This window comes from Leuresthes tenuis, unplaced genomic scaffold (genome assembly GCF_036924035.1).
Source record: "Leuresthes tenuis unplaced genomic scaffold, fLeuTen1.0.hap1 SCAF_13, whole genome shotgun sequence".
In the NCBI taxonomy this organism is placed as follows: domain Eukaryota; kingdom Metazoa; phylum Chordata; class Actinopteri; order Atheriniformes; family Atherinopsidae; genus Leuresthes; species Leuresthes tenuis.
The window spans coordinates 11,584,162-11,597,023 of NW_027325367.1; the positions used below are offsets into that span (position 1 = coordinate 11,584,162).

General features: G+C 40.4%; 1 protein-coding gene across 4 annotated transcripts in view; it reads left to right on the forward strand.

Moving 5' to 3' along the window:
• The window catches only part of sash1a (SAM and SH3 domain containing 1a), a 152,889-nt gene that overhangs the window by 104,288 nt on the left and 35,739 nt on the right, over positions 1-12,862 (forward strand). For 3 of the 4 annotated variants that reach the window (XM_072361755.1, XM_072361756.1, XM_072361758.1), the window contains exon 2: positions 9,023-9,151. In XM_072361755.1, the coding sequence (XP_072217856.1) occupies positions 9,023-9,151 (129 nt within the window). Of the gene's footprint in view, positions 1-397; positions 1,055-9,022; positions 9,152-12,862 lie in introns of those variants that run through there. The other variant, XM_072361757.1, reaches the window with a different exon arrangement.

The following is a 12,862-nucleotide window of genomic DNA, read 5'->3' on the forward strand; positions in this document are numbered from 1 at the left end:
AAGGATGCCAACATGTGATGGGGAAAAAAAGAATTTCTGGGCTTTTGACAGTCCCTAAATAAAGTATATAGCACTAGGAAAAACGTCTACACAAGTTTCGGCTTAAATAAGGTAACATATACAAAAACAAATCCATTAAGTAGAATTTTGACGGTGAAGAGTCACCAGAGAGTGAAACGTTAACAATGTGCTCAAGTATTGCCGTCTCGTTAATAATAGATGACGCAAACAAATGAGTGACATGAGTGTTTATTCATTTGTTTTTATTATTTTAAAGCTTTTGTAACGTGAATCATTAGTAAGCGGTGTGTTGGATAAGTTTGTTTTTCGCTCTTCCTGCTGTAATGTCTTGTTGGGAGGAGTGTGAGGGGGAGAGACAGGGAGAGACGGCGGGTGAAGAGAGGGGGAGGCGCAATGTTTTGCTCGGGCGTTCTTTCACTCGAACTTTTTTAATGGAAATACTCATGTATTCGCCTGCTGCTTTACTTTAGACATGTTGCTGCCTTTCCTCGATGGGTTTATTTAACTTTTTAAAAACTTTTTAATCGACTTCGACGACTTCATCTCCCCCGCCGTGAGGTTTGGTTTGTGCCCGGAGACGAATCCGTGCTGTGCGGACTTCGGAGCAAAGGAGAATACTCTCACAAATTGTGGGTCAACAGAGTCCACACAGTCCTGTCTTTTTTCTTTGGGGTTTTATTGTTTGTATTCAACGCACCTTTTTGTCGTGGATTTTTTGTCTCAACATGCCAGGACTTAGTTTGCTCACCAAACTTCGAATCGTGCCAAGCAATGTTGGAACATTTCGCCTGTGCGTCAAGGGCAACTCTTTGTAGGAGTAGCCTTGGCACCGATATCTCGTGTACAGCCGGTGTTCAGGTCCCTATTTGTGGGCTTAGACTCAAGCTCTGCACCGTACTGCCTGTAGACTCTTTTTTCTAACACAATGGAGGGTGAGCAGGGGACCGGTGCGCCCTCCGATGAGCCCCAGGCGGACAACGCTGCTGCGTCAGACAGTTTCTCCCAACTGTGGACGGACGTTATGGGGATGCTGGTAAGTTCAGGTAGAGGGGGGTGACAAGATCACACGCTGACATCACAGACTCAACTAATCGAAGTTTCTCACCTTCGTCCTCAAAGGTGATTTGCTCAACTGGGTTATTGTGTAGCGGTGCATACAGAATTACGCATCAAAACAACACGTCCTTGCAGGCCCGAGTTTCAAATCCATCTGTACTTGTAGTCTTGTGTCCGGGTGGTTGGGCTGTTAGCTCCTGAGAGCATACAGTTGAGGCCACCGGAGCTCCGTGCAAACTGGAGGGAGTTGGTAGGTTACGCGCTGTTAAATGAACCTTTTGTTGTATGGTGTTTGTTGTTTCTTTGTGCTGCCATACACTCTTCTCTGTGGCTGCTGGACATTTTTGTGCTTACAATCTTTTTCCTCTGAAAGTCAAACATGACTGTTCTGTATTTTAAACTAGATAACAGGCTAAACGTACTGATTATTAGAGATGTTCATATATCCAATGTCATATGTTTTGGTTTGCAGGGAGGGACTGTCATCCTACAATGTACTAAGTCATGTTTAGATAATGCAAGTTTGGTGTGATTCCTAATAGTTACAGTTTTGTTGTCTTAGTAATCGGAGTTCAAATTTTGTGTATCTTTTAAGTGTATATGATCACAGAGATGATGTTTTTTGTAGCAACACACATTCCTTCGGCTCCTTTGGCTGCCAACCTAATCTTAGGCGTATGGATCTGATTGATCTCCTGACCAAATGTGTTGCAGTCTGTTAAAGAACAGAGGTGTTAATTTGGTTTGGTCTGGCACTGAGGATGTGAATGGTGTGTAAATGCAGGATTGTGTGTGCACAGGGTGAGAGTGGTGGGTGCTGCCCTGCCCCTGTGACACTAGGTGGGAGACCTGGGAGCCAGCCAGGCAATTTAACCAGATTTATTGCTCTGGAAGCAAATGTCTGCTAGGCTGTGCTTATCTTTGTTCTTTTTCCTCTTGCTTGGCCTGAAGCACACACACACACACACACACACACTAAGCAAAAAGTAAGTTGAATTATTATGTTCTCTAAGAGAGATTATGTTCTTTGTTTTTGTTGGTTGATAAAATGCGTATTGGGTTGATATGAAGGTGAATGAACATGAAGCTTAGGTTGTCCATTTTTTGTTGTTGTCGAGATCCGTTGATATTTGACCGACTTTAACATTCGATTTTCGTTAGTGACCGCTCTACTAGTGCACACTAGAAAGTAATTTCAACACCATTAGCCATCTTGCCAGCAGACGTGGCGCAGTCTAAAATAATTGCAAAATCCCTGACCTCAGTATTTGCTGGATTCATAGTCTGTGTTCTGTATCACTTCACAAGTTTATGTCTTGAGCATCTGATAGGCTTGCAAGGCCACAAACTACTTTTTAACAGCAGAATAAGACTAGAAATAAAGTATGAAAGGGTGATACTTGATTGAACTTTGTGGTTGCTTTGCCTGTGGCGTGTTCAGTCAGCCAGTTTTTCATACTGCAACTAACAGGTTTAACAACCATGATAATGCATAAGTTTCTCTTGGTTGCTTTTCCCTAAAAGCGAATGAGCATCTGGAATTCAGTAGGCAAAAATCTTAACTGGTGACAACTTGTCAGGTTGATTTCTTTGCTTTGGACTGTTTTGCTAAGTTTCTTTTTCAAAAAAGTCTTTCTGTTTGTTCAAAAAGGTGTTGCATAAATGTTGATGTCAAGAGCATGACAGTGAAACCATAACAAAACTGCCCTTTATGGTGAACTTTATCTTAACAATTTGCTCAGGCTCCTATCTTTAAACACATTGTGCGCTGAGCACAATGAACACCGTATCTCTGTTTAAATAAAATGAATATACTATATATAACCATCGCACTATAACTTTCAATAGCTTTTGTTTTGCCAGGGAGCCTACATGGGAATGCCCTTTAAATTTGGGTTTGGCCCTTGACCAAATACACTACCTTCACAGAAAGATATCCAGCCTGATCAAGATTTGCTCAACATACCTACAGTAAAATGCTTCAACACACACACACCAAACACGAGAACAGAATATTTTAGTGACAGTGCAGATAAGTATTATGACAGCCCACGGCATAATGTAATCTTCATTTGCACCTTAAAAGTGAGTTACCGTCATGTTTTGACTGTAAATCAAAGGCTACGTGCAGCATGTTTCTGAGGGCCCCCTGTGTCTGAGGTTTACCATACACAGTAATGTGTGGAGGCATGTGTTTAATAAGAATACCTAGGAAACCCAGTCATTTATTTGTGGTAGAAGCCAAGTTAATAGCCCTTGAATTAATTAAGAGTCGAAAGCTGTTTAGGACAGTATGGTGCATGAGCTGTAATTCTTAAGTGGTTGGATTTACTGACGTCTTAATGGGAATTTGCTTCCATTTCCACCCTAATTTTGAAGACATGAGGGTTTTCTTCAGATCTCAACTGTATTTATTGAATATTATTATTAAACTAAACAAAAAAAAAAAATCACATTTTTTATTTCTTTTAGGAGCAGCTGCTCTCTCCATTTCAATCCATTTGGCAAATATTCCTTGTGTATGTGGAATTTATTTGTGCGGAATAACTGCTATATTTCTCAACAAAGTGACAAGTACAGACATATTTTCAGATCACAGTCCTGGACAGCTGATAGTCACTCATAAGCCTCCTTTCCTTCTAAAGAAAATTCTCCTATTTTTTCTTGGAAGGTCACGTTGAGCCAAGGCCTTGTGGAAATATTTTGCTTGCCTGCAGGGAATCCTTCTCTTCTTGAAAAGAGTTTTGTGGTGTTTAACACAGTGTAGGCGGGAGCTCGTCCTTTTCAAAAACACTGATTATAGAAGAGACAGAGCTTCATCTCTATACCTTAGGATCCAGTATTGATTGTCTCTGGAAAGCTTATAGTTTGATGATGTGATCCCTGTGTGCCTCCTCCCACATAACACTTAATACATAGTGGCAACATATTCGTCAGTGTTTTTCTGCAAAACTTTGCTCAGCAAGGCCATTTTTATGTCTATGCCAATAATGTTCCTACGAAGTCTAATAGATTAATTTTGTCTGTTGTTGGCCAGTCTAACTATCCTGACTTCAACTTTGCTCCCCCACCCCTGCCCAGTCCCATTAATGAGGTCACGGAGAGATCGGGCAGGTTTCCTCTGCTGGGAAGGCAAAGCACTGTTCTACTCAAGCTGCGGATATCCTAAGGAAACTCTAAAAGACTGAGCTGTCGCCTATGGCCTTACCCTCCTAAAAAGTCTGGCACTGTTGGCTGCTGTAAGGTCAACACCACAGTTTTTAGTGAGCCATCTGCTCACTCTGGGTTTTGTCGAATTCTCTACTGCTGTGGCTTTAACATTTTTTTCTGAACTGCTGTAGTCAGGTAATGCAACATGGCAGATGAGCGGTCTTTCCATGAAATGGTCTTCATTCATCTTTTCCAAATCTCTCATTTGGTTTGTCTCTCTTTCTTTGATTCATTTCCTTCAAATGGGAATGGTCCAGACTTTGCTGTTTGAACTTGAGAAACTGGGTGGGTAGATTAGAGGATTGGTTACATTGCTGTAATGATGTTGGGAACTTGCAGTTGTTAGGTTGGAGAGTTTGTGACTCATGCACAATCTGAATGTTTATTGTGCTTTTCTTCTCAACAAAACATTGGTACAATAATGCAAGAAAATCCAGTTAGTGCCAAATTTAACTGGCTACCCCTGTCCTGAGGCTGAGTAACAAGTGAAAGCCATCATACTACTGACGCTCTGACATTACATCAGAAACAGGACTCTGTTCTAAACACTCATCATTGTTCTCTGCCCTGTAGTCATAAAGCCACCCCTGTGACAATAGTTATGCCACGTACACTATTATTCAACTCCTGTGTACCGGAGCCTCACTATGATGAGCAAAGCGATTTAAGCCTGAAGGATAGAACAGAACAAACAGGTTAAGCTTGTAGACTTTTGAAATTTAATTCAAATAGGAACTTAATAATTTATAGAGACTTGTATTGAGTGTAACTTGGTTGAGTGATTCGATTCTCAAACACACAGAAGTACCCAGTTTGTCAGTGGCTTTGATGATGGCTGGAATTTTTAATACATTTACCAGAGATAACTTCAACGGCATGTCATTTAGATAGTCTGTCTTGGAAGAAATGTCAATTGAGCAGTGGAATGCACTTTTATTTATTATACGCAATGTAAAAGTGGAAGGGTTAAGTGACACGCTTTTACAAAACTGACCCAACAAAGACTTAAGTATATCCCAAAATCCTATTGGCATTTTTATTTTGAGTGCAATGTCCTTTTGCCACTTTTAGGTCACTGGCAAACAAAACAATTGCAACACTCCAGCGTTCAAACAAACAACTCTTACCTAAACGGGAGTTAATGAAATCTACAACTCTGGAGAAAAGTATGTTTCTACAGTCTATGCTGTGGTTCCCTGTGAGGCATATGTCCGATTTCAGTCTCTGGGTAAAGTGTTGTGAAACTGCATTGATGCTTTTAACCAGAGAAATTACTCGAGCTGATAAAGTTTGAATGTGATATTGAATGATGTGCAATATTGTGTCTCATCAGTTAAACTTGAAACAAACTGTCTAGTTGCGGGTTTTCGGTAGATTCGTTGGTATGTGTTAATAAACGCCATTGTCACTGAAAACATGAGATGTAACGGTTTAACACCATATGCTGCCTTGCCGATTGATCAAAGGGATGCTGCTTTGTAATTACTTACCGAGATAAACGTCTGTGTTAGTCAGGATGTGAGGAATTCCATGACCAGTTGACCAGAGGCTACTGGGCTTACTTGCTGGGTTCACTCTAATGTGTGCACATTTGCTGCCTTTTGCTTGCATAAAGGAGATTTATCAAATATGGTCATATTTAATTTGTATTGAAAAACGATGTGAGAGATTAACTGCATTTTTTTGTCTGGCAAGGATGCAAATTATTTGCTCTCCTCAGTCTTCAGTGAAAATTGTGTAAATCACTTGGTAATTGCTCAGTAGCAGTTTTATTACACACGACTGAAATGGTGATCTACTGTGGTGAAATACAGGCAGTTTGTGTTTTGATACTAAACCATCATGACAGATATTAACTCACGGGGATCTCTTTAACAGAGATTAGACCAGCGTTCTTCACATCAGTTCTCTGAACCCCTTCTCTTCTAAGTTACACAAACTGGAACATAACACCGAAGACTCTTTCTGTATATCTGACAGATGTCAACAGCAAATTAGCAGTAGCAGCTTCATGGAAATTTTACAAGAAGTAACAAATTCATTCCCTTTACTGTAAATACACACAAAATGCCTCACACATTCGTGTATGGGTGTTCCTTTTTGTATGACTATTGTTGCTATTGTTCCAGTCATAATGTGGTGTTGGACTCCCTCACATCCAGGGTGGAGTAGTTATTACATCATCAGCATTGGTCACCATTTCAAACATGCATGGAGTTGGATGGCTTTTAATTCTAGATAATTATTTGTAAAGCGGTTTTGAAAGGATATTGTCCAAGTAAGACTCTTTTAATGGGTTCTGTGGTAAGCTTCAGATGCTGGACTCCCATCTTATTTTTTATTTCAGATCAGACAGAATCCCCTGCCCAGCCTACATCCCAATCCTCTGCCCAGTTTCTGAAGTGGATCTGATGAGTGCTGTCAGCTCTCCTGCCCTTCCCTCCCACACTGACAGATTCTCTCTGAAATGGGGACTAAACACATGTTAATATACTGACACACAGTCGATCTCACATCACAAGAGAAGTGTTCTTTTTCCTCCTCACTCACTGTGATTGAACTAAAAGCCACTTCCTTTCTTGCATGATTTGAGTTCACATGCCTCCTTATAGTGGACATACATAACACTTTACAGGGTTAAGGTGGTTGAGTGTTGGGGTTGAGCTAATGCCTCAGGAGAAATGAAGGAATCCTAGTTATATCCCACAGATAAATGTTTGTTTTCGCAATGATGCAGTGTTTTTTTTTTATGAAACATTTAGCTCTACCTGTCTAATGAGGTTTGACTCCAACATACCTGCCAAGAGTGGGAGATTATGTAGCTAATTATGTCCAAAAATGATCCATTACTTTTAACAACAATTTGAGTGGCGCTCTAATATTTTGGAATTGGTCATGTTTTAGCATAGTTTCCATCTTGACATGTGGTTAGTCATTATGGATGGAGTTCTGTAATGAGAGGAATGAGGGAGAGAGCACGTGTCTGTTTGGGGAGTTCTCCCACTGGGATTCTCAGTTATCTCAAACCATATGTCTGGCCAGAGGAGGATTTCTCAGCTAAAGACTTTGGGAGGATAGATCACTGCCACTTTAACTATACCTACGAGACACAAAACGTGTATTAGTCAGTGATGTTGTACGTAGCCAACAACCACCCCATTCTATAACTCTGTCCACTGAGCCGTGTTGTTTACTATTGGCTTGCCTCAGTTTGTTTTGGTCCGATGTTTTTTAAATCCACTGCATGCATGTGTGTGCATGCCAATGTGCGTTCTCTCTGACTAGACACCCATCTCTGAAGAAGGCCTTATGCCCCTCTGTGTGCATGTCCTCACTCACACTCACAGTGATCCTTTCATTTGTGGCCTGGCACCCAGTTCGGGAGTCCGGTAAAGAAAGACAGAGACTAAGAGAGACTGTTCGGATCCTGCTCAGTGACTCAATGCTAGCTGTCTGCCTGGCACTGATTAGATCAACACTGATGAATATTCAACAGTTGGCCACCACTGCCTGAATGGCCTACATTTTGACCAAGGCGAGAGGTGGGAGATGGTCCTCACTGCCACCTTGTACAAGAACTTGACAAGGACTTAATTTGAGGAACAAAATCAAATTAATTTTTTCTTTTCCATCCGTTGATATTCCAGACGCAAATTGTGGACTGATATTAAAGTCAGCCGATCAAAGCTTATTTTAAACTCTTTCCTCATATTGTGGGCCTTTTCTGTTATAGTTCATATTCAGTGAGTGTTATTCTTAGTTGGGTAAGAATTATACTGTTTGGAGCACAGCTTCCACCCTCAATCCCGAACAAGTCTTCCCCACAAAGGCAGGAACTGTGCAGATCTAAACTACAGCTAGCAGGAAAGATGTGTTTGCTTCAGAGCTTAGTGAATGCCTGAGGTGGTGAAGGGCATCCTTGAAGTCATCCTCCATGAAGACAAAACCCAGGAACAAACCTTGGGCTTGCCAGGGATACTCAATGGGAACTGATAAGAATGAATAAATGGCCATAACAGACAGCACTGGTGCAGATGGTTATTTTTAGGTGTTTCTGATTGTATGAAGTATATTAGATTCTGCAATGGGCACAACAAATTTCTTAACACATCAATACATAAGGTTTCTTTTGTCTGGAAGAACGATGTAGACATACAGAAAGCAGCACTCAAATTCACAGATGTTGCCTTCAGTCACAAAACATGCGGTTTATTAATCTGTGCAGGAAATGTAGGTGATTATTTGCACATCTATGTTCCGTCCTTAAGCCATGCCAGGTTTACCAAAATGCATGCCTTTTAGTGTAACGAGTGCCTTTTATGTACCACTAATTCTGAGTGTAAGGGATACTGGTTTTGGAAAAGTATTCATGCAGTAAAGGCAGAGCATGGACTAGGGGGGAATTGTTGTTAAATTGATTATGTTTTTCTTTTCCCTTCCTAAATCACGAGAGGGATGTTGTAAAGTGAGCCTACATGAAAGAGTAAATGCTTGCATGCTCTGGCCTTTAAAAGAAAGACAGTTCAGACAGAGAATGAGAATTGCTTTTGTAATTAAATGGTAAAGTTGTGGTGCAGAAAAGCCTTTTTGTCCTTTCAAGTTTGTAGTGAATTGCATACTCTCCAAAGACTGTTTTTCTTGTTTTATTTGCTGTTTTAACGATTGACTTATACAAGGTCCTTGCCTGGAAGTTGGAATCCCTTCACTAAAATGTTCCATCTCTGCTTCCCTTCAGGATGGTTCTCTAGGCAACATAGATGACCTTGCCCAGGAGTATTCTGAATACTACAACACCTGCTTTAGTGACGTCAGTGACCGCATGGAGGAACTACGAAAACGCAGAGTCTCCCAGGACCTCGACGTGGTAATTGCATTACATGAACTTAAACTTGCTTACATGTACAAAAACTTGCCTAGCTGCATGATTGGAACAAAAATGTCTTAACTTTTAAACAAAGAATGAAAACGTTGTATTTTTCACAATCTTAGCCAAAAAAAAAAAAAAGCAGGAAGATCACGGATGTGTACTAAAGTGTATGACATTCCACAAGGGCATTGTCTGGATGTGAATGCATTGGTGTTCTGGAGATCCATTAGGGGGAGTTTGGAGTTCCTTTTCCCTAGGATGTAGGCTAGTGGCGAAGCCATTTGGTTGCCAAGCTGCAAACAAATGTATGGTGGAATGCTGCTGGTGCTTTGTGCAGTATTCAACCCATCAGATCCACAAAATAACAAGTGAATGCATAAAATATTGCGCTACAGTTCCAGCTGACTCCTTAATGGTGATTAATTATGTCGCTTAGAAAAAATACAATTTTAGCAAATAAACACCCAAACAGCTATGTCACAAATAATTAGTAGTCTATAGCATTAATCTGCAAGAAAGTAAGATGTGAATAAGATAAGTTAGATCTTGCATGTCCTGTATAACAGTGGTGCCTTACACAATAACAGTTCAGGCCTTCATCCATATATTTTGGTAATGTGTTGCAGCTTTTCTAATTTTAATGTAGCTCTCGTCCAGATTGTCTCAGCACATGCATTTTTGCTTGTCATTACATATTCATAGTCATTTGGAGGCCTATTCTGCTTGAATGCAGCTTTATGGTTTTGATTGTGTTGACAGGTGTGGCTTGGATGGAATCCTAATTTACTGTGCTCTTTATTTTAATCACTTCAGACATCCTCCTTTCACAGCTTTTAGGAGAGGGACCGGAAAGTAGATGTGTTTAGCTTTGTTTCGTCTTTCTCCATCAAGTGAGTTGCACAGTAATAAGTATTTTTCGTCTGGACATGCTTTACTTATGGGATGGTCTCACCCTGAGGAGAGAAAACTGGGGAAGAGAAACAAATTGGACAGGTTTTTCTGGCACTGCAGAAGAGCGGAAAAGAGTTGACTGGGACCTGAGCCTGAAGCCTAGTGCAGGAGGAGGATAAGGATCTGAATAGAAGAAGAGGAGAGGAGAGGAGGAGGATGAGGGGAATGAGGAGGAGGAGTGGAGAATGTGAGAGCCTGCAGCTGTCCTGCCACTCTGCAAAGTTTGGCAGCAAAATATAGGAGAAGAGGAGAAAAATGCATGACGAAAGGAATATAGGTCAGACAACACCTTACTGAGAGCTCTCAAAAGTGCTGGATCAACCCACATGATATGGATTGAACTTTGACTTTAATTTCAATACAGGACTTTTCTAAAATTAGTTTTGGGAAACGTTCAAGTCCAGATCAGTTTTTTGTCTACACGGCTTCCAAGGATACAATGGATGAAGACAAAGTTTTCATTGTAAGAGATCTTCTTAAGAAGCATTGTTAAAGGAATAGACAGGACGTGGAGAGACAGAACACAAGAGACGAAGATGAACTCAGTTATAACTTAGACAGTGGAACTGACACCCAGTCAGAAACTGAGAAGTGAAAGGCTGTTCTATATCTTTTGAAGTGTGTCCAAAAAGCAGTGGCTTCAAGCCAACTTCATGAAGCTATCTCCCCTTATAGCAGAAGGTTGCGATGTCTAAGAGTCACATTAGTGTTGAGACATTTAGCTGGTGGTGGACTTGAGGGTCATGGCATTTAAAGGCAAACCTGAAAGGGTCTTTAAGATCCACTCAATCTCTTCAACCATTGTCTATCTTTTCATCCGTTCTCAAGATTTATAGGTCAGCTCTGTTCTTCTTTGTCTTTTTTTCTTTTTTGACTGATAACTTAAATCTTTTCACATCGTTCCCACTGCAGCCTTTCGGGACAAAGATTTAAGTCTATCCAGATTGGCTCTGGTCAGTGGACCTGGGACTTTGAAGGCAAAGGTCATCTCAATTTCAGCCTCTCCTTGTCCTCATGGTCAGACTGCAAGAGAGGTCAGAGGTCAAGATAAAAATGGTACACAACAAGTTAACCATAGAAGAAATCCGCTTCAGTGACATGTTATGACGATCTCATTCAAAGTTTACGCAACTTACTTCATGGTGTATATATATATATATATATATATATATATATATATATATATATATATATATATATATATATATATATATAGGCCCATCTGCTGACAACACATTTGAAAATTCCCACAAGAAAGTCCCCGTGTCTGCAATTTTGCTGAGATCAGTGTAGAAACACAAAAGAAATTGTCCTTTTTTGGTTTCTGTTCTTTAAAACGGTTGCATGTTGACTCTCATTCTAACAAGAAGAATCCACTTTTTATATGGGAACATTCTGGTTTCTGTTTAAGCTTCTTTGCTCCTTTTTCTTGAGAAATGCAACACTTAAGTTTGCTTTCACATGAACAGCACATCTACCAGCCCTTGACCAGCAACATGTTAACACAATATTGGCTGTCTCTGTCGTGGTAAAACACGGGAGTCTTTTCTATTCAAACCTGATGATGGAGGCTCTTTCTGAGATGGCTATCGATGCACCTACTTCCTGCTTGTTCTCTGCTCAGTTGTTTTCTATGCATCTCCATGTTAGTTTTATGAGCTGCTGGGACACAAGTGGTTGGATAAACATCCCCTCTGAATGGATTAGTGCTACTGTGCGCACAGTTTCCCACCACTTCTTATAGACGAGACTTTGGATGCCTCTCACTCGCAATGCTAATTTGTTGATGCACGAGGCTTATTGTTGAGCAGCGTCAGTAAAACGTGTTGTTCTAAGTGGCAGGTCAGTGAGAGGTCAGGTCAAAGAGCAAAGCTAACTTTTTTTTGGCCAGAGACTGTTAGTCAAAATGATATTTAGAAAGGTTGCAGTTTTTTTTTTCTCAAACACGCAAACAAAACTTTTTTTTTTTCCCAATAGATGCAAGCTATAGATATCAAGTCTGTTCCTTTTGCACATAGTTTTATGCCATAATAAAATCTGATCTGAAAATTAAAACTGATGTTCACTCCCTCAATAAAGGTAAATTACACCTGAATTGTTTTTAGGTTAAACTTGATATGAATTTTTTTAGCCTGTTTTTTAAGCCGTCTTTTCTTCAGTAAGATAGATGGACAGTCTTGACAGTTGGGGGTCGAGATAGTTCGACAGATATTTCAATCATCTCTGTATACAGCCGCTGTGTCACTCTGTTCAGTGTCAGCGCTACTGTAGTTTCTGCCGAGGTTGAAAATATGCCAAAACATGACATATAGGCCAGATGAGGGATCCTTAAGGCATGCAGTGAGTGGCTGTTGAGGTGAAAAATCGTAGACACAGAAATGGCAAACATAATCTCTGCTTTACCACAGTGATGCGACTGATGATGCACCAAATATAAATCAGGTTGATTAATTTTTGAATATGTGGTTGTTGGTCAAAACTTTTAAAATTTTAGTACATACAATGGAATTAGATATAGCAACACTCTCTGTGAGAGTAATTTTAAAGTTGCGGGTAAACAAGGACCACTTGAAGAATAATTGCTTTGATGTTTTTGCCAAAGTTCTTCAGTCGTTGGTCTCACTGTTGACTTTATAATTGGAACATTTTTAGCACAAAAAACCCTCGGCTTGTGTCAGAGCAATCTACATGCCTCAGGAATGCCCTGTAATTGTTTTCTCGCTGAGTAGCTTGACAGTTGGGGGTTGATTTTCAAGC